This window comes from Glandiceps talaboti, chromosome 6 (genome assembly GCF_964340395.1).
Source record: "Glandiceps talaboti chromosome 6, keGlaTala1.1, whole genome shotgun sequence".
Taxonomy (NCBI): Eukaryota; Metazoa; Hemichordata; class Enteropneusta; family Spengelidae; genus Glandiceps; species Glandiceps talaboti.
Genome location: NC_135554.1, coordinates 15,147,140 through 15,170,591, shown reverse-complemented (window position 1 = coordinate 15,170,591; position 23,452 = coordinate 15,147,140). Strand labels below are relative to the sequence as shown.

General features: G+C 34.5%; 1 protein-coding gene across 2 annotated transcripts in view; it reads left to right on the top strand.

Moving 5' to 3' along the window:
* The window catches only part of LOC144436391 (fibroblast growth factor receptor 3-like), a 101,080-nt gene extending 78,026 nt beyond the window's left edge, over positions 1 to 23,054 (top strand). For both annotated transcript variants that reach the window (XM_078125184.1, XM_078125185.1), the window contains exons 7-16: positions 4,618 to 4,750; positions 9,831 to 10,042; positions 12,379 to 12,515; positions 12,828 to 12,952; positions 14,469 to 14,579; positions 15,275 to 15,465; positions 17,426 to 17,548; positions 19,205 to 19,413; positions 20,989 to 21,094; positions 22,740 to 23,054. In XM_078125184.1, coding sequence (XP_077981310.1) covers positions 4,618 to 4,750; positions 9,831 to 10,042; positions 12,379 to 12,515; positions 12,828 to 12,952; positions 14,469 to 14,579; positions 15,275 to 15,465; positions 17,426 to 17,548; positions 19,205 to 19,413; positions 20,989 to 21,094; positions 22,740 to 22,886 — 1,494 coding nt within the window. In that variant the 3' untranslated portion in view covers positions 22,887 to 23,054. The remainder of the gene's footprint in view (positions 1 to 4,617; positions 4,751 to 9,830; positions 10,043 to 12,378; positions 12,516 to 12,827; positions 12,953 to 14,468; positions 14,580 to 15,274; positions 15,466 to 17,425; positions 17,549 to 19,204; positions 19,414 to 20,988; positions 21,095 to 22,739) is intronic.
* Positions 23,055 to 23,452: the final 398 nt, after the last annotated feature.

Here is a 23,452-nt window from a genome sequence, read left to right as displayed (position 1 = left end):
TGTTTTCCCGTTCCCGTAGATAGTGAAATGTACAAATCTAAGAACTTGCCATGATGTTGAACATTTTAGAAAAATTCAAAATTTCATTTCACAGTTGTCAATAGACATTGTCAATGATGTGATCAAGGACTTCTAGTCCATGATTGTGAAGTATCCATGAAAATTATCAAGTTATGTGTGGCATTTTAATTGCACTACTACATGTATCACATACAAATTTTTCACCCAAATGGCCATTGAATGTCTTGTTTCCAAATATAAGAGAAAATGAGTGTTTATGAAGACCGTACATATGGCATTGACATGGGCGATACATGCCATACTGGATAGTTGTTTTCAAGAAATGTTCTAGAAATCGTGCTTAGAATAAAAACATGATAATGTAATTGAATGAAATCCTTTTGCAAGCTTATCCCATATAAACTGTTAAGTATTATACAGAGCATAGTCTCAATAGACCTAACCTGCCAAAAGCATGTCTGAACTTCAATTACATGCATTCTATAGCCAAGGCTTCGAATACAAATGTGTAAGGGATAACTAAGGCTTTTTTATACCGCTTTTCCATTCAAGAGTTCAGCCCAAACCTTTTTAAAAAATATTTTCCCCTGTTGCTAACATTGACTGCAAATGATACTTGAAATGCAAACTTAAATAAGTGATTAGCGTATGTGAAATATTTTTGTGTTTAATATTAGAGACATGATGCATATTCCAAGAGCACTTAGCTGACTCGATTACAACTCTGTCAATTTCAATGAAATCTCCTCTACAACTTTGTTAGCAGATATAATATGTAGATGAAACTGTGGAATTTTAAATGCTTGTTGAAAGTAGAAAGGAGCAAGGGTAATTTCTCAAGTGTTCATTTTTTTGTTGAAAATTCTGAGTAGTTTATAAATCATAATGTATTACGATAATCATAAGTGATTCGTGATAATACATCTTTAGAATTTAACTTTTCAAGAGCATTTTATTCTTCTGAATGTAAGAAATGAGGCATGGTGTATCATTCCTTACAAAGAAAATTCAACTTAACTACATCTAATCATACTATTTACGCTTGAAAAGCAAATTGTGTAAAAATAACCCCAAAAAACAGAAAATTGTGTCAAAAACAGTTTATTGAAAATTGATTGAATTATTAGTAAAATAATAGCAGTCATTTATGTGAAGACTTTAAGTGAAGTGAAACATAGTGAATCCATAAAGGATTGACATTTGCAGCACCCCCCTCTAGGATATATTGACATCATGTGCAAGCCTAGTATAGCAGACGATTACTGTAATATTGTAGCTATCACAAGAAGTAAATAATAGAAGGTGAGGGCCACTTTGATGATGCCTATTATCTTGTCTCTCCTTGCAAAGTGAAAATTTAACTGTCATGTCATCATGGAGAGAAATTGATAAGATAGCTCAGCACCTTTATATCCTTTATTATCCTGATTATTTTCCCATCTGTACTGTAAAAAATAAACTTTCAACATCAATATCCCCATGACTATCAACAATAGCTGTAGGTTGGTCATCAACAATAGCTGTCAACCAAGAAATCATGAGAAACCATATAAGCTTGCACTGAAGTCTTTTGTAAAAGGTTATGTGAAAGCTTGAAATTCACACAGTGGGATGAGTATAGTGATCCTGATGCTGATTCTAATACTTAAGGATTTGTATTCGGATTGTACTAGCAGAGTGATTCTGTTTATGATTCTGATTCTGATTCTAGTATTAACTGTGATCATGATTTTGATCGTCATATTTGGAACTGATTTCCTTTGATTGTAAGTTGTTTAATATTGCTATTCATTGTATCTTATCCTTTCTTTAACCGTTCTTATTTTAAAATAGAAATGAAAAATACTTTCCAGGACTGTTTCCTTTGGATGGTTAATTACATATAGTTTAAATTAAATTCTCTTTGTTGCTTTAAGCTGTGTCAGTTTGGTGTACAAATATTTAGATGTGATATTTTAATTATATTCTGTAACTATGACAATGATTTTACTATTTAACTATTGCCATTTCTGATTGTCTGTTGTTGGTTTGTTGGTTTTCTGTGTCTATTACATTTGTTTGTTTGTTTGTTTGGTTTCAGTTAGTGATCTTCACTGTATATGTGAAATTGTTCCTGTCAATTGTCGTCAGTGAACACGTATCTTACAACACTTTTTTTTAAAAACAAAATTGCTGGACTGATTCAATAACGGAAAATAAAGAACCACTGAGATTCACAATAAAGTATGCAAAAATGTAACAGTGGTGATTGAAAGTTGTATAGAGTTGTTGGAGATCCACTTTGTGACAGCAACTACCATACTGTCTCCTGATGATACATTTTAAGAGGCCAATCTTTTACTGACTTAGGGGGCTCTAAAGAGAAAGTGTTAAATAAGTGACTGACCTAGGGAGATAATTTGATGTCGTAGTAGTTAAGTTAGTTCGTAGTATTAGTCAATGCATGTATTTGAAAAGATTCTTCCTGACTTTTGAAAAAAGTTTCTTACTACATTTTACTGTATTTATTACAACAAAAAAACTCCAATCAAGAAAACAAATCCACATCAATTGTCATCATTTTATGAGTAAATTATCAACTACTAAAATCTAGATCAAGATAGATGACATTTTACGGAAATTTTCTCCTTGTTAGAATATTGCAATTTTACAACCTAATGGAAACAGTAATAGTAGATAATGATCAGAAATTGAAATAATTCCCATAAATGTTGCCCAGTAATAATAATTTAAAAACATTAATGTTACTAACATGACGGTAAATAGTTAAGATTTCCTTCCACCTGTCAAAGTATAGCCCTAGTGGTGATAGTTTGTCACGTTTTGCACTTCAAACTTTGCAAATCGGCATTTAATAATTCTTATATATGTAAGCCTTTCCGTTTCTATTTTTAGGAAAGAATGAAGCACTATATACATCTTGATGAGATATTTCAAAATATCCCTTGAAGTATTGTTAATGTAAAAAAGAAAATATATTTGATATTTTTGTGAAATAATCTGTAAGTTCTGAAAATCAGGATTTTCATGATGAGAATGGGTAAATAACAAGTTAATAGTGTAATAAATTTGAGGAACACTAACTGGATTGAATATTTTTCCGGCATCTGGAGTTTGTATGTAAGACAAAGAAAATACCTCTGGCATTGTCATCATGAACTAATGCTAAGAGCAACCAGCGTCTGTATTATATTTGTAAAGTAGGGGTAATAACCCACAAATGGATGAAAATTAAAAATTGATGTAGTTTGACATCCCATGCTAAAGAAAATGGAAGGAAAAACTGATTTTGTTGAAATTATTAAGAATTAAGTACCTTCAAAATTGATGGGCTTCAGGTGAACATTTTCTTATGTTTTTACCATTATTTTTAAAAAGATAAATTTTAGAACGTCACTACTATATAATGTACAGTATGGTTTATTTGTTTTTTGTCAGTACACAAATGAATGTTATCAATAACTACGTGAGTTCTTCTCAATTTATTTCACATGTTTATCAAGATATTTTTAATAAAAAATTAATGTAGCTATGGAAACACATCAAGTAGTTATGTTTTTGTGTAGAAATATCAAGAATTAATAGCAATTAACAGACATGATTTTGACTAACAGTTTCTTTTTTTTTTATCTCACACATACATATACATATTTTGTAGCTATATGTATGTGTAGTAGTTGTTGTACAGATTTGTATTTTGTCTGGTTCCATCACAACAAACATACATGTATAAATAAATGTATGTAGTAGTGTAGTACTATTTAGTTAAAATTCACTTGAGTTGACGTAATGCAGCACCAAATCTATAATTATACATCAGGCGTGATTTAAGTATATAGAACGCCACAGACAATGAGTATGCTTTGCCACAGTGTCACTGTGTTATATATAGTTAACTGCTAAATGCTAAATGTTTTATATCTAACATCAAATGCTTGTGTTGACTAAAAAGTTAAGGTAGTTCTTTCTCTCTTTTCATGCCACTAACCCCAGAGAATTGCTTTCTCTTTTCTCTTAATGGACTAATCCCTTACCTTTTCAGTAGTGATTTTTCCCCCCCACATTTTGATAACCTTACTTTCCTCTACTTCTAATGTCTTTTTTGCTATCTTGTAGCTAGAATTTCTACATAGGGTGAGTTCTTCTTGACTTCACAACAGTGCAGACATGTAATGCATGTCACTCACCACAGTCTCAAAGATGTTTTTTTTCCTTTAGTTTCTCATTATTTTGACGTATTTTTTGTGAGCCAAACAACAATCATGAAGTGTGCTCACATATATAGTGTGTATATTGAAACAGCAAGAAAGATTGTCTCATGTAAAGTGTTATTGTGCACTATTAAAAATGGTTTTGTTAGTCATTCTGTTGGAAGTAAACAGTTCATGTGAATATTGGATAGTCTGTGTTGCCGAGTGCATGGCATAAATAGTGAATTCTGGACAGAGAAAGAGACATGTACCTCAAATACTGAATTCTATGTAAACATAGTACATGTTGTACTTAGGTGAGATGGATGTACTGTACTGTACTGTACCAGTAAACTTGGCATTCAAACTTGGCATAAAGATGACACTCTAGATGTTCTTTTTGCAGACTGAAGTGATTGGAAATAAGAACGAAATAGTTCTGGAAAATGTGACACAGGAAGACAGTGGAAGGTATCTGTGTTGGGCCAGCAATGTGCTCGGATTGGACTACAAATCTGCTTGGTTAAAAGTCCTTCCAGGTAAGATGTTTGTATTTTCAGTGTGTTTATTAATGAGCTGGGTCACATCTACATTCAGTATGTATTTGTTACTGTTATTGGTGGTTCTCAAGAGCTGTTATTTGTAGCTGGTGTATAAGAACATAGAATGTAATTACAGTTGTGTGTACAACGTTTACTCTGTGCATGGCCAGTTGGCCATTGTTATATGGTAATCAGGCATATTGATTTGTGGTGTGATTTCTTTAACATGTGGTTACCACAACATGGGTTATGTCCCAGACTCCTAACGCTTGCTACTAACCAGACAACCTGACAACTTATTAATTTGTGTCATAGGAAGCACACGGTATTTGTTTTCCACCTTTTGTAGATTATGTAATATTTTATGATGTCTTTTGGTTAGATTTATATTTCATAAAGTTGTTAACATTCAGTATAATAGACACTTCCAAACAGAGTCACACACATTAATCTTTGATTGAAAAAAAAAATTAAAATGGGTAATGGTTGTGTAGGAAATTATATTTCTTTGCGACCAAAGGGTAAAAATAAACACAGCAGGTAAAGATCGACACAGGACAGTTGCATTACCAAATTTCAAAATACCTTGTTATATGTATCCTTGGCATTTATAGTTATTTACATTTCCTCTCACAGAGAATAATGTCCAACACAACAGTAAAACAACATACTTTGCAAACTACGTTTAGACAAAATAAGATTGTCAAATTTGCTGGTAGGAAGTGATATTTGTACTGTATATATCACGACGGTAAGACTACAAATACTATGAGAAGGGAAGTGATAAATGTGAAAAATCTAGACAGCATCTCTTACATGGTCTAAATATGACAGCTTTACATCCTGGTCATGTTCTCATTTGCTTTTATTGCTGCCATTTTTCTATGTATGGATACTGGTAAGTTTAATGAGAGATATATGATGGAGGTAGGCTGTATTGTCGTAAGTTGAGGTTTGCAGCATGCCCCCCCCCCCCCCATATATTGATGCAGGTAATCCCTAGTTATAATCACAGGTCTGGGCATGACATAACTTGGTGTTCAATGTTGTAGGTATTCTCTGTACGTCACAGGACTGGGCATGGTGCTTATTTGTCATGTCAACTTCTGTGCATTGTTGTTACAATTTTCTATCTGTTGTATCTCAAACCTAAATTTTTAACAGTTTTCCACCATCTGTGTAATGACTTTTACATTGCACTCTTTTAGCTAAAAGTCAGCAAAAACAGATTACCTTTCTAGTGAGGCATGTTTTACTGTTTTGTGCCCGAGGTATGCAAGACCCTACATCATGTTCTTGTACCTGTGTATCTTGTCTGACTGACTGACTACTAACCGTCTACATCTGTACCTACATATGTGTTATTTTCATTCCAGAATATGACTTTAATATTTTAATGTGCAGTGGATATGTTGTAATATTTTATATGTGAACTGAATTGGTTTGTACATTCAAATCAATTCAAAAGAGCTGTGTAACTACTTTTAGATAAAACCTTTAAATAACTTCTCGATGAAATTGTAGAACAACAGAAATGATGACACACACATTTGAGATGTGCAACAACAGAAGTGATGACACACATTTGTGATGTTCAACAAAAGTGATGACACCGAGACATTATGTGATGTGCAACAACAGAAGTGATGAACACGGAAACATTTTGTGGTGTAAAACAACAGAAATGATGGCTTTATAATAGACACATTTTGTCATGTAGAAAAACAAAAATGACAACACTTGTCACAGGATGTTGTGATGTCATCAACACATGGTAAAGTGATGTAGAACAAGCTATGAATAAATCATGCAGACTGTGTTTTGAGATGTTGTAACTCAATTTGTTTTTATATGAGTATATGTATATGTGCCACCCTTTGGGGTAGGTTTTCTAGCCTTTGGTCTAAAATAGGGTCTGTTTTTTTCGAGTTGAAGAGTCTAAAATGGGTCCACTTTTCATTATTTTTTTATTTTGCTTGGTCTAAAATGTGGCCCATTGTCCTTTACCAAATCATTGCTATTAAGTTGTCCCAAAATGGGTTGCCTCCTAAGGAAAATGTATTTTGTCTAAACTTTCATTTCTTTAAAAACCTGTAATGGTCTAAAATGAGGTATTGATTTTTGGTCAAAGTGGGTCTAAAATGGGGTCTGGGGTTTCCAGCACTGGCCACACACCCCTACCAGAGCTGGCCATTGGTACTGCCCCCCCCCCCCCCCCCCCCCCCCCGGGGTTTATATATGATGTAAACTATAGTGAAAAATGTAATGTAAAAAATACAATTGTAAATTAAAATACTACCAGAAACCCAGCACCATATCTTACATTAGAAGTAAATTTGTATCAACTTATCAACATCTCAGTAGTAAATACAAAATCTGTTATTATTGAAGGATTGAAAGTTTTCCATTGAAATGTGGTCAGAAGTACAAAATTGAAGTTCAGCAATCGCAATGATGCCACACCCCCTCCCCTTCTAAATAAACAAAATTCACTTATTGACCTTGTGTGACATTGTGTGATCGTTCATATCTTTTGATTCAGCCGTAAACTTGAATGTTTAAGGCATAACATCATTGTGTGTCTTCAGGCTCTGTTAATCTGTTAATCCCAGCTTAAATGCAAAAACAGAGAAATAGAACAACGACCTAAATACTGATCACCAAGAATATAACTCTGGTCACTTTCATCCAAGTCATTGCCTGTCACTGACAGGGGATATGGTCAATTTTGGTGTGTAATTACACTCTTTAAAGGTTTTCTATTGTAATATTGTATGACAACCTATTTTTTCTAATTGACTGTCTGTGCCTCTGGGGAAAGGAAATGAATGTCAAAAACACCTGTAACTGTTCCTCGTTAGTTTTGTCATGCAATGCATTGTGGCCAATTATTTTACGTATAAATGTCTTTCGATGATTATTATATGCAGTTTTATTTTCAAATATAGGGTTAGATGACATATTCCATAGTAGTTAGAATGTTTCCAAAGTCTGATGTAACTAATGGGTGTCCACAACCCAGGGCAGCATCATAATGTATACGTCATATCATGGCAATTGATATCCAATGAAAGAGTATGTGTGGCCCTTGTGTGCAAGTCAGAGACTGGATTTAGTCTGTGACATACCAGACCAATAGGGGGCGCTGTATATGCATTCATCATTATTAACTACTATTAATTTACCATTTGCTTGGTAATGTGTCACTGGTTATAATTTTATTGTAATGGAAGGTTTTGCTGTTCTATAGAGCTGTAATACCAGTACACAATAAGTTGACATGAATGTGTCCACATTCCTTTATTCTTGAGTCATGTCGGAAACACCTCGGTAAAACCAAACTACGGATAATCCGAGTTCATCAAAAGGCAAGTCGGGTTGTTGACAATCTCTAAATTTGTTTTCAATGTCAACTGTAATAGGATTATAAAAGTTGTAACACCTGATAACGTACCTTGACTCAAACCATTCACTCCTTGAAAGTAACCTTGCACTCGGACCTACAGTTTTTCTCGTTCCATAGTTAATTAAATAATTTTTTGAAAAATTAAGCACAGAGATACTTCAGTAGCAAATTCCCATATCTGATGTCCATATACCACATGTAACATCGTCAATGTATGGTGCACGATGTATCCTAATGTTATGATCACGATCGGATCGTGACCTTTCACCCAAGCCAAATCGTGACCTTTCACCCAAGCCAGTTGTGCCTCGCGGCGGAGTAACACACTCACTAGTACTTGCACACATTCGGTCGACAGCATTTCAGTCTTGACCTAGTACCTGTACCAGCGATGACTCAGGCTTATCAGACGTAATTACAAAAAGCAAACACTAATTAGTTATGGTAATGAGCTGATAAGGATTGATAAGAAAGTGCAAGAATTGCACTTTGCTGGTAAAGGCGATGTTCCCCTCATGCAAAACATAGTTTGTACCTTGGTTGCAAGTTCTTGTCTTAGTGTTGGTCAGTGTTTATTGATGAAGCTTTATGTGATCAAACCTAGGTAGACGTTTGGTGCTATTTAGGGACTGATTTATGGTACAAGTAATAGATATGACATCCCTGTACAAACCTGTGTGTGAGGGAAGTGAACACAGTGCAACATGTACAAGGTGTACTGTTGGAAAATATTGAATCTGATGCCAACAAAGCAGTCAGTGTTCATTTTGACAAAGATTACTGGGTTGCTAAACCTTCTTGTAATTTCTGTGTTCCCTGACTAGTGTAACAGAAGTACTTACGTGTAGTGTTCTTACAAATTCTGTGTTCCCTGACTCAGGGGTTACAAGGGAGCTTAACCCATTGTGAGCGCTCTAGATCTCAAGAAATGACCTTTGCATTTCAATTGAATTCAGTCAAGGTCAAAGGGCATCAAAATATGACAGATGACCAATCATTTTTAGAGACTCTAATCTAAATTTCCAAACATGAGAAACCACCATCTTGTGACAGAATCATTGGGAGTGCTTGGAATTAATGATAGTTCCTTTTAAATCTAGTGTCAGCATGTACGTACATTGTACGTGTGTCGGGTCTGTATCCTGGCAAAGTATATTAATTGGCTTTATTTTGATGGATGGGATGTCTTCTACAGGTTTTACTATTGTCCTGTCATTTCCAGTCGTCACTTGACAAAAATAGCAACTCACACGTAAAATTGAGTTGATTTATTTGAATGACGAAGTGAAAAGCTAAGATGTAGTGGGAATTAGTGTTCACAATTGTGACTGAGATTTGTACACTAGACTTACGTTGTCTGAATACTAAGACACTGAGTGCTACTTTGTTAAAATGTCCACTTACAAATATCAGAGTTTTCGCAAAGTTGTGTAACTTTGGCAACGGAAGGGGACGAAAATCTGGTAAAGCTTTCATAGATTTTTTATTCCTTGTACCGTAATTTTAGTGAAAAGTCCATGTGACATAGATAGATTTTACCTTCTTATTGCCCTTAAGAAACACATTGAGTATACTTGCAATATTAGGTGAGCTATCAAAAATAGGTAGAAATTTACCTAATCTTTAAGATTCAGAAATCTAACTTTCTTCTTCTTCTTCTTCTTTTTTTAGACAATTATGTTTCAACAACAACATTATCAGAAACAACAAGTCCACCAAAACAAGAAGAAGAGTCCAAAGAATTGTACATTATCCTAGCATTAATAGTTCTTGTTGTACTCATCATTGTTGGCTTTGTATTGTTTTTGATACGGCGACGGCGTAAAAAGCCTGCAATACGAGGTCGTATAATTGCAGCAAATCCTTCAATGATTCAACATCAGGTATTGTAAACCATACAGTTACCGTACAGTCGAATATATTTAGATTTTATTCCCAAATACTTTCTCCTTTCAGTATAGGAAAATATGAGTGACCTAAGGGGCCTTGTCACTACTAGTCAGTAGATGAGTAGTGACAACCCTTACACCATTGGTATTAGTCAGCTAAATAAAGAAAAAGTTGGGGATTAATATAAGTAAAACCTCATGTCGAATGAAATATTTGTGAAAAATAATGGCAATTTGAAAGGTTTGACACATATTACTACAAAACCCATATTTTTTGTTTGAATATGTTCAACCGGGCTTGTGTATGGTACCCACAATAACCAGAATCCCTTTGATATGTATCTGTAGATAATCAGTTTATATTCCTTCATCTATTTGTGGTACTTGTAATAAAAGCATCAATATTATATTTGAGTAATACCTAACAAAAGCTACAGTTCCAAAATAAAAAGAAAATTTAAAGTCATGCTTACTTACGTTATGCTTATTTGAAGGAAAAAAATATCCATTTGGAGGTATAACAGGTGCAACTATTTTTCAAGTTTTCTTGAACATTTCGAGGTCACTGCTATATCTTTCCATTAGATGTTACATTAGGTGACACTAACCTACCGTACTATACCCCCCCCCCACACACACACACACACACACACACACATACCCACCCACCCAGCTGAAAAACCTGCCAAGACCCCCAGTAATATGGTCATGTTTATTCCTTAGTCTTGATAATATTATATAGGACAATGTTATTATTCATCTTTAACGTGATTTAAGGTACACGATAATAACCTTGTGTGTCTCATATCTATGTTGTATGAACCTCAAGGCTTGGTCATATTAGATGTATATGTCCTCTCTACATTGCTTTGAGTCTTGGGCCTCAAAATCTTTACTAAGCCTTGAAGACTAGTTATGTCTCTCACTCTTTGCAATACTAACACTACCTGGTGCTGCTCAGTTCATTAAGTTACTACACCTGGAGTGGAGTGATAGTTATTAAAACGAGCAAATATCTAATGAAAGACATCATGAGACGAAGCATGTGAAAGCACTCAACTGGCATGACTCTATTCAGTCTGTCATGAATAGTGAGACAAATTAGATACATACCCTTGTGCAGTATACTAGGGTGCAGAGTTTTTATTTCATTTAGTCTATATGTCTTCATTGTATAAGTCACAGTATAATTCAAGTATCAAAAGACCAGCGGCTTATTTTTTAGTACAATCATAAATCCTCATGAAATGTTTTGTAGTAGTTCTAACTACTGGCTATTTTGTACCAGAGCTCTAAATATCGACTTTAGCCTAGATCAATTTTAAAAGTGGCAACAAAAAGTCTCAACAAAGATCAAAATTACACAAAATGTCAAAGTTGTGAATCATATAAATGAAACCCAAAAATACCCAGAATTGTATGCTCAAATGTTAGATATGATAAATTTTCATGTACCATTATCCATATGAGTAAAAGCACAAAATGTGACAAAGTTTTCTGTGCAATGCCTAAAATTAGTTTGTGTAAACTGTCACCCCTATCAGAACATTTTGTTTTGACATCATCTTCAGAAAATAGGAAGTTACCCCCAGATCTATACACTGTCACAATACTAGTGCGACAGAGGTTTCTTATCATCACGTATACAAACTTTGCTCTTACAAATGTGAATCCGTTTTACTGGTTAAGCAGAAATTGAAAGACGTCAATGGAAATTGATATACTTTCGAGTTTTCTACTTTACTTTCAAGCTTCTTTAATAATCGATTTGTTCCATTTTCGATTGTTTTGGCAGGATAGATAAATTGCAATACACTAAAGGCCAGTAGTCTATCTAAGTGCTGGGAAACAACATGAACTCAGAGCAGTGAACACACTTTAAGTCGCCAGTGTCTTTCTATCTACCAGTGTCTTAATCCAGGAAAAGGGGGGTTCCATTCAAGACCATCCGAGCATGATAATAATTTTATTAAACCACTAGCTATCATCTGTCCTGTTAGTGGAACATACCTTGAGCACTACAGTCCAACAAGGCATCAAAGTTTCCCCCTTTTCAATGTTTTAATTTCCAGGGTGTTGAGCCCTATTGAAGACTGTCTGGGCAGAATAAAGAATAGAATTTCTCTTCAGGCTAACGATATACTTAGCTACCAAGAGACACACATAATACTCTACAGTGTATATCCAGCTTTCCAATTTTCTTAATGCAAGGTATGTTTTCACTAAAGACCATCTGGGCAGGATAGATATTGTATCACACTGCAGACTTGTGTTTTGTTACACCTTCCAGTGCATCAAGTGTTCAAATGTGTTGTCTTATTTTCTTGCAGATGTCAATGGAATCCAATTCTTCTGTTGGGTCATCACATCCATTGATAAGACGAAACCAAAGACTTTCTTCCAATATTACCTCTATATCAGAAATTGAAATACCCTATGATGAAAGCTGGGAATTTCCAAGAAATAGGTATGGTGATCGATTGTACTTATTAACAGAAACTGATCATATTAACGGGGGAAAATTGGATGTCAGTTGAAGAAGTGCACAACCAGTTTTGTGACAAAATCAGCTACATCAACTTTAAGCAAATAACAAGCTCTTATTTATATGAGTGCTTTGTAAAAAGTTACAGATTTGCTAATTTCATTGTGAATATGATATTCTATGTGTAAATTCAGAGTCTTTAACCATTCCTTGATACTCAAAATCATTTCAGCTCCGATCCCCCAAGCAGTTTGAAAATCAGTACCTTTTCATGTCTTATTTTTACAACAACAGATTGACGATAGGCAAACCACTTGGTGAAGGAGCCTTTGGTCAGGTACTTGAAGCTGTGGCAGTAGGAATTGGTAAAAATGGAAGTAACAATTCCAGTATAACAGTTGCTGTAAAAATGCTGAAATGTAAGGACATATCATCATCATCATGTATGTCTGTCTGTCTGTCTGTCTGTCTGTCTGTCTGTCTGTCTGTCTCCACCTGCCTCCACCTGCCTGTATCTAAGTGTAGCTTTTATTCCACAAATGAATGTCATACTCAATGAAAGGTTTTGTGAAGATCCTTCACAATACGATGTCAATTGTGTGGCATTTGTTGAAGTTTTGAATTACTTTAATGACTGTGATAGTAAAGGTTCTAAAGAATAAGATTTCAATCTGATTAGTTTTATGTCAAGTGTGGCATGCATATTAATGACTAATTTACATAAACACTTTGAGAAATGTGTTTAGTGTTGGGTAGGCTGTGAATAAGAAGTTTCCCACATTACTAATTTTATGCCATGATATGCATGATAGTAACTAAATTTAAATAATCACTCTGAGAAACCACATGGCAATGGTGATTCCAGTTGATCAATCTATGATTTGATGTCTAAACTGATAATACTAAGGCACAGATGGTACATATTAATGACCATGTACATTATCATTTTGTACAATTTAACAGCCACGGTGAAGATTGATTGGGATAAGATTTTAATCTCATCAGTTTATGTGTGTTGTGTGTTGCATATTAATGACTAATTTACATAATCACTTAGTATTAAGGATTGCACTTGACCATATAACTTGATCCCTACTTTGATAACACTGGACACAGATGTTCTTGGGGTTGATTTGACAAGCCAAACATAAGAGTAATTTGTGTAAAATTGTTGTGACTTGCATATTAATGACTAATTTACATAATCACTTAGTATTAAGGATTGCACTTGACCATATAACTTGATCCCTACTTTGATAACACTAAACACATGTTCTTGGGGTTGATTTGACATGCCAAACATAAGAGTAATTTGTGTAAAATTGTTGTGACTTGCATATTAATGACTAATTTACATAATCACTGAGAAATCACTTGGTATTAAGGATTGCACTTGACCATATAGCTTGATTCGTACATCGATAACACTTGACACAGATTATTTGATGGTGATGAAGTTTACTAGCCCTTCCAAACAACAGGAACATAAAACCAGATAAATATTCATTAGGAGATGATATATATACTAGTCTTGGTAAATACAAGACAAGGGATTTGAAACCTTGTTAAGGTTCAAAATTTCTTATATTTGTTGATCAATCAAATACTGAGCAATTGCATACAATAGCTTGTTATTCAAGCAAGATGTACCTCGGGGGAAATTTACATTCAACTTTGTAGTTGTGTAAAACCAAATTAATATATTCCACTGTGTGTTCGACAATTATTTGGGTGTACTTTTCTCATGTACCTATTTGTTTTTTGCAAGATATATATTTGTACATCTGGTCTCAGTAGTACAAACTTCAATATTTGTCAAGTTGTAGGTTTTCTCTTCTTATGTACTGTGAATAATGATGCAAAACATTACTGTTTAATATACGTAGTTGTGGATGACTCCTTCATCACAGGTTTTTTTTTTTGTCACTCTTTCAGCGGATGCGACGGAGAAGGAATTGAATGACTTGATATCTGAGATGGATATCATGAAACAGATGGGGAAACACATTAATATTATTAACATTCTAGGATGTTGTACGCAAGAGGGTAAGTAGGATACTCTGTTTTGTTTAATATCTCAATAGAATTGATTACACACCTTTCAAGGCTTTTCGCACCTTGCAAACATGGAATGCGTGGTAGGCAATATAAATTATTCAATTCAATGTCACGTTATTGTCACAAAGTCAGGAACTTTCGCCCACTTGAAAAATTTAATATTCGTAGACACCTGAACAGACTATTTTTGAAACATTTTTTTTTTTGTCTTTCAATTTTTCCCCCGGAAATTCTATTAATATTTGAAGTCTTTAAAATGAAGTTTTATTAGCCAGTGATAAAATCTTCCTAACATAAGACGTTTGTGTTTTACGCCTTGGTAAAAAGAGGATTAATTAATATGTTTAGTTTGATAATTGTTGAAGTAATGTTTCATTTCAGAATAGCTGTATTATCAAAGCTGTATTATCAATGATAACTTGAATATGCAAATGAGTCAGCTCACTCACAGAAGCATTTGTGACATGTACATACTAACTGTTGTGGAATGATGATAGTGCATCCAATAATTCTTTGTAAGAAATTTCTGGAATCTAGTTTTGATTTGTATAGGATATAATTATATGAAATACATCTGAATCCTTCATTGTATGACTAACGAACAAATCCTAGAGAACTGTTGGGTTGTTTATGTTGTTGTTTTTTACAAAAACTTATCACCATTTTGTTTTGTATATGATCAGGGCCTCTACTCGTGATTGTGGAGTATGCACCCCATGGAAACCTCAGGGACTTTCTACGCAGCAGGAGGCCACAAAACATGGATTATGAAAATGCTGCACTACTGCCAAAAATAGAGTTATTAACAAACAAAGATTTAGTGTCATTTGCATATCAAATTGCCAGGGGAATGGAGTTCCTTGCATTAAAGAAGGTACTGTCTTTCTATCTGTTCCACTTATGACAAATTGTTCTCCAAAACTAAACTTTTACAAAAATATATTGTAAAGTTATGGTTTTGGGTATGGGTCAATATGCAGGGAAGTGACTGCAACTTTTTACTTGTTACTGAATTGAGCAAAGATGTTATGGTAATGGTCAACATGAACTTACATGTTATGTTTTCATACATTTTATATTTATGATAATGATGTATAAAGTATGTCACTTTTTTTATGAATCATTAAATTGATAAAATATAGATTTATTTTTAGACCAATATTTCTACAATTTGATTAATAAATCATATTATTGCATTGTTTCAAGTGTTAGATTTTGCAGAGATGTGTGAACAAGTTACAAAAAATTTTGAAATTTTGTTCAATATTTTATTTCAAAAATTGTACAATAACAAGGGTAAACATACTCTCGTGTTATAATAAAAAGAATCTATGTTCCTTCAACCCTTTATGTTAGTGATTTATAAGTAAACAGACTGGAAGAGTGTTTTTGTCGTGATCTTTCCCGGGACAAGATTTTTAGGCCATAAATTTTGAATGAACCGTGAGTTGGTTCAGAGATACTTCACACATTCTGAAATGTCAATCATACATATATCTTAGTATTTCTATAAAAACGGTCAATACATAATTAATACATTGGTATTTAAGACTAAATATCGGCTTATTATTTGAACTGTTACATATTAATGGCATGCATTTAATGACCAAGAACCCAAAGTGATATTTCAAAAAACAATATCACCAGATAAGAGTTACCTGTGTGTGTCTATTGTATGAAATGTTGTACAGACAATAGTAGTTGACCTGGCAGCCAACAGAGTATTAGACAAAACCTGCTCTCAGGTGTTGACAGATTGTTTTGACAGTCCGTCTTTTGTTAAAGGTAACATCCCTTTCATGGAAGCATCAAATGACTCATTTTAGGATCACCAGTCTGAAACATGACACCGACATGACGCCTGCGTTGTCATAGTAACAATTCATGATTGATGATCAGTTAGTGAAAATAAGTTTTTTCTGGATAGTAACTATCTCCCCTGGGTGCAAGCATGTTATTATGTATGCCTTGAGTGTTAAAAGAGGATTTTTTTGGGTAGATAAAACAAATTGTAATCGTGTACAGCTATAGGCAGCATCTTCGTTTGTAACATTACCATCAACAAAATCCTGATCTAGTAAAGTTTTGATAAAATCTCAGAACTTTTCCCCAAAACAGCGTCAGATTGTCTGTGAATATATCACAAACAGACAGGTTAATTTATATGATTTGTACCCCCAGATGAGTAAATTTCACCACAAATGTCAAAAGGTGAACAGTGAAGTGTTGTACAGACTAAAGACAGTTCTCATAAAACCACAAGTGTTATTACTAATAAAAATGTGGAATTATGTAAGATACAATTTCCTGGTATTTGTGTCAGATTATCAACAGCTGTTTGGTAGTGTCAGCACAGATAATATGTCAGTGAATAAGAAGGAAGATTGAAGTAATCTTGGTGTCTTGTAACGAAATCAGATAGAACTGGCGGAAAAACAAGAAAACAAAAATTAGACCCCGAGGCTGGGATTTAGTTGTGGTTTTATATATGATTATGGATTACAAAACTAGTCAGACAAAACTACATATGTAAAATGGATAAAAATAACCCAGATAGTCCTCTGTAATCCATATGTGTTCACAAAGTTAACATCGCATTCCTTGAATGGTTTATAATTCCATGGAAAATCTTGAACCAGCTGAACAATACAACAGCTGTGCAGATTAGGGTGAAAGTACAAATAGATAAACAATACTCACACATCTAAGTCTATATATAGGAACTATTCACAGTTCTTATCTTGAACTAAATATAGGAAATACTGAGTAATTTATCATCAGGTAATGATGTTAGTGCAATGAGCCATGATCTACTACTTTTCTTTTCCTTGCAGTGTGTACATCGAGACCTTGCTGCCAGAAATGTTTTAGTTGGAGAAAATTTTGTGATGAAAATTGCTGATTTTGGTCTTGCAAGGGATGTGCATTATATTGATTATTATAGAAAGAATACAAATGTAAGTTGAAAGAAATTTCTGTTTTTCTGGGTTTTTTTTAAATTTTGTTCTTACAGGTTGAATGTTAATTGAATGTAATGTCTTTACATAAGCCGTTATGTTAAGAATTAATCAGTTGTATACATACCAATGAAGAATAACTAGCCTCAGAGAAGAGACGAGAAGTTCGGGTGCATACCATATGTTTTTTCAGATGATTAGGCAATTTTAAGACTCTGATATCTGAATGACATTGAACTGAATAGAGTGGAATTACCATCTTTAAAATCTCAATGTAGGATCTCACCCTATCTCCATGTAATCCACAGCATACAGTGTAAAATCTCAGCAAGAAAAGGGCTTGATTGATCATGAGAAAAAATAAGACTTGAGAAGGGAGGAACATTTGACTAAACCGTAAAATACTGTCTAGCTTGGATTTGATCATGGATTTTTGTTTGACGAAAATGAGCAATAATTTGTAGATGTGGAAATTCCCAAATAAGTCCAAAATTTAGTCATTAAAAGTCAATTAGCATGCATGTCCTGTGAGACACAAATAATGACATGGCTAGGAGAGAATGACGGACAATCCTTCATTGAATACTAACAGGATCAAATTTAAACCGCTCTGCAGCTGTGTCATGAATTACTCTTCCCCAAAAGTAATATCATTGTTTCCATAGAAACCAGTTGCCAATAAATGTAGCTACTGATCGAATTACTCACTGATACTAGCACATGACCATGACAACTTTAAACAAATGAATAATGCAAGAGATAGATAGATAGATAGATGGATGGATGGATGGATGGATGGATGGATGGATGGATGGATGGATGGATGGATGGATGGATGGATGGATGGATGGATGGATGGATGGATGGATGGATGGATGGATGGATGGATGGATGGATGGATGGATGGATGGATGGATGGATGGATGGATGGATGGATGGATGGATGGATAGAGAGATAGATAGATAGATAGATAGATAGATAGATAGATAGATAGATAGATAGTATGTTTGAAATACAGTCAAGGGTTGATAAATAGTTTACAGCAGAAAATGTAGCTGGCATTGTCATAAATACATTGAGAAAGTTACTAAATCCAGTCAATGGGCTGTTTTGCCTTTGTGCATCACATTTGTTCTTTGAATGTGAAATGAATTTGATAATTTTGGGAAACAACATTACAGTTTATCCCACCTTATGCTTGTGGAGTGTCACATGCATGTCTTTTGCAAAACATGTAGTAAACAGAGAATTGCTAACGAAGCACCAAAAAGCATGAGTTTGATTGGAAGAATTTATATCAGATATGCTAATGAAGCACCAAAAAGCATGAGTTTGTTTGGAAGAATTAATATCAGATACGCTAATGAAGCACCAAAAAGCATGAATTTGATTGGAAGAATTCATATCAGATATGCTAATGAAGCACCAACTGATCATCTCCCAGAGTTCCATGGAATTACCATTTGTCAAAGAAACTAATTTCACTGGGTTTTTTTGGAAAAGTTGTCTGATGCACAAATATAAAACAATATTTCTCCTGGGTTTTGAAGCATCCTTAATGGATTTGTAACAGTGCAAGATATTCTTTTAATTCCTGTTTCAATTTACTTTTGTCACATTTTGACACTCTTCTCTTACTCTGTTTCTACCCAAAGGGTCGAGTTCCTGTGAAATGGATGTCACCGGAAGCTCTTTTTGACAGGGTCTATACAACTCAGAGTGATGTTTGGTCATTTGGTGTTCTACTGTGGGAAATCATGACGCTAGGTGGCTCTCCCTATCCAAGTCTTCCTGTTGAAATGTTGTTTGATTTCCTCAAGTCTGGAAAACGTATGGAGCAGCCACTTGGCTGTTCACCTGAAATGTAAGTCATGTCTGGAAAACGTATTGAGCAGCCACTTGGCTTTTCACCCAAAATGTAGTTTATGTCTGGATCAGTCACTCGGTTGTTCAACAGAAAATATCAGTTATGTCTGGAAAATGTATGGCACAGCCACTCGGCTGTTCACCTCAAATGTAGTTTTTTGCCTTGAGCAGCCACTCATCTGTTCTCTAGAAAGCATAAGTTGTGTCTGGAAAACGTGTGATTTAAAAGCAGCAACTCAACTGTTCACCAGAAATATGTATTTAGTCATGTCTGGATAGTCTATAGAGCAGACACTTGGCTGTTTACTCAATATCTAAAATTGAGTTTGGAAAACATAAAGCAGCCACTTTAAATGTGCTGTTTACTTGTACTATAAGTCTGAAAACCAAAAGGCAAGTCATTAGCATGTATCCAAAAACAGTTATATGAAGGACAAAAAAATTCAAAAAAAATGAAAAGATATATTAATGATATAGAAAGAGATGTGATGCTCTTTGAGTCAATTTTGAAAGGTTTTCAAGTATTTTTTTTTTCCATTAAAACGTTACATCTGATGGGAATAGTATGAAAGTAGTGTAGATGTGTCTCAGACTTTGATGTGAAAACATTACAGTTAGATTGCTTTGTTGAAATCAAATTAGAAACTAGAATTGTAAGGTCTTACGTAAGTAAACCTTGCTAGCTTGTGAACTGTAAGACACTGATTCATGCTAATGTAGAAACAGTATAAAAGCATTTCATTAACTGAATCATGACTAGAGTGTTTGCTGGGATACCAAGGGATTGCTTTACTATATGAATGACTATTGTGTAAGGTGTTAGGCTGAAATTGAGGCAAACATTCAAAGTGACATCGTGACGTGAGTAGTTATAACAATCGATGACTGACGTCATGACTTCGTCTGTCCATTCACAAAGACATATGTCGTCTTTACATTAACCCAGGAATTCTAACAAGGTCATTGACTGCTGATACAGAGTTCCTGTTTTTTAGCAACTTAGATAACATTTATGTAAAACTGTACATTTCAATGAACTTCAACATCAATCCTTGTATTCTACTTCATTAAAATTCTTCATGGACCACTTCTAGAGATTAATCGAGATCTTATCAAAACAAATCAGTCAGTGATTTGGGGAATTGTTTTATGGTGTTGTTGACTTGAAATGCACAGTTCAGTTCAGTTGTCATTTCTCTTACTACAACAGACACATCATCACTTGTTTTATATTCACACTGTCATTTTTCATGAGATCTTGTTTTGTATCGACTGTAAGCTGAATATTAATGGTTTGTCTGATGAATCAGGATGTGTTGCTACAGTAAGGTTCACATCCGTCTTCTGAGAACATATCTGTTCACTTCAGATAAATTTGCTTATGCAAAAATTGTACAGTTTTTGTTTCTACCTAGATTTTCCATACAATCACACACACACACACACACACACACACACACACACACACGCACGCACGCACACATACACATACACACACACCAGCCTGACTGACCATACATTATCTCTAGAATTTCAAAAGAGATTTGTTATATTACTTGTGTCATTTTTCTAGTTTTACAATAATGAGAGATTGTTGGAAGACGTCACCAAACCAAAGACCGAGTTTCCAAAGACTTGTAGAAATGCTTGACAATTTACTCACAAAGTCTATGAATCAGGTGAGTGGATCATCCAATATGAACAGGCATACTTCAAATATCTCTACAGATTTCACATACAATAAAATCTCTACACACACCCTCCCTCTCTCTCTCTCTCTCCCCCCCCCCCCCCTCTCTCTCTCTCTCTCTCTCTCTCTCTCTCTCTCTCTCTCTCTCTCTCTCTCTCTCTCTCTCTCTCTCTCTCTCTCTCTCTCTCTCTCTCTCTCTCTCTCTCTCTCTCTCTCCCTCCCTCCCTCCCTCCCTCCCTCCCTCCCTCCCTCCCTCTCTCCCTCCCTCCCTCGTTTTCTGAAATCTCAGCAGTCTGTCTGTCAGTCTGTGTATATATACACTATCACACATTGCCATGATTATTCCATCAATATGTTATGCTTTCTCTGACTTTCTGTTGTCATGTGTTAATCTTCTTGTCAGTATGCCTGATTATAAAAAATAAAATTGTCAGTTCTGGACAATAAAGTTGTACATATTGATTGACATTCATTTATTATCTGTTGTGATTTCCGTTATTAGACTTAAACTCAATAAATCCTGTCACATATATTCTTAGACTAGTATGCAGCATCTCTTTTCACTGTTATGAATTAGTATTTGATGTTTCAATATTGATGTGTGTTTTTATCTCACACACTGAACTACAAACCTGTGTTTGGCCATGTAATACAAATGAAGGAACAATATTAAATTTTTTGTAACCGATAACTTGGAATAGTTTTAATTTGTTAAATATTATCATGGTAATAGCAGTGAGAGATTAAAAAGAACATATTGGTAAAACATAATAAAATATATCGTGAGTGAGATAGTTTTATCAGTTATTCATGTATTTGTATTACCACTTGACAAATGTATTCTGATTTGTGTGAACCCTTTTACCTAGCCATCAACTAGTTATAATTTTGATAGTTTGAATGACATATTCTGATTGGTTTTTCACTCCGCTAGTACTGTACATCAACCAATCATAATATGCAATATTTGAATAATGCATTGTGATTGGTTTTTCACTCCGCTAGTACCTATTTGAATAATGCATTGTGATGGAGTTTTCAAACCGCCAGTACCTGTACATCAACCAATCATAATATTCAATATTTGAATAAATGCATTGTGATTGGTTTTTCAAACCGCTAGTACCTGTTCATCAACCAATCATAATTGCAATATTTGAATAATGCATTGTGATTGGTTTTTCAAACCGCCAGTACCAGTTCATCAACCAATCATAATTTCAATATTTGAATAACACTTTCTGATTGGGTATTCAAACCTCTAGTACCTGTTCATCAACCAATCATAATGCCAGTATTGGATTGATTTATATTAAATAGTCAATCAAATATAACCAGAGATATTTCTTCTGGCAAGTTGCCAACACAGTATCAGTCTGGTCACGGTCTTCTTATTCAGTCCTGTCAATTTGATGAGAATTGTCTTTCTCATCTATTTCACTTTGATGGATAGCAGTTTTTACAACCATTTCAAGTATCTCACCCTATCTCCATGTAAATATAATTGAAGGTCAAGCTAAAGGTGACACAAAATAGATGATGAAATGTCTCTCCGTATGGAATGTACAATGTTCATGACTTCATTACAGCAAGGTTGATTGTGGTATAAATAATGTACATTGTTCTATTTTTAGGATTACCTATCACTTGATGCTCTTGGAGACGGGCCGGAAGTATTAGCGGAACTACTTGCCGATAGTAGTGGCACTACAAATACGAGTAGCAAACATCGATATGTACAAGAACAAGAGGGACACCAGAGATTGGAATCCACTGTTTAATACAAACTATATATAAATATATATATTATTTTTGGGAGCTTTTCTGCAAATACATAACTGACCTCAGATTGAAGTTGGGAACATAATGTTGCTGCATCGTTTTTTTTTTAAATATATAAGTGCTGTGCACTTGTGGGCACTTTTATTTGTGTGACCTCCACATGACCTTAATGCTACATAAAGAACATCAAAAGTGTATGTACAGATAAAATTGTTGAAACTTTCAAGACTCAAAGTTGAAATTTCACCTTTGTTAATGTCGGATATGGATTAAATCAATGTCAAGGTAGAAACAATGAAATCCCAACAAATTTCAACTACCATTCACCTCCCAATGGAAGAGGAAAGCCATCATTGCAGGGCTGCCGACAAGCTACAGGGCTGTTAAATAGTCGGAGGACCATCATTGCAGGGCTGTCTAAGAGATGGAAAGCCGCCATTGCAGGGCTGTTAAATCGGTGAATAGTTGCCATTGCACAGCTTTTGACAAACTGGCAAGCCACCATTACAGGGCTGTCGACAAGCTTGAAAGGAGACACTTCACTTTGTTGTGATGACTTATTAAG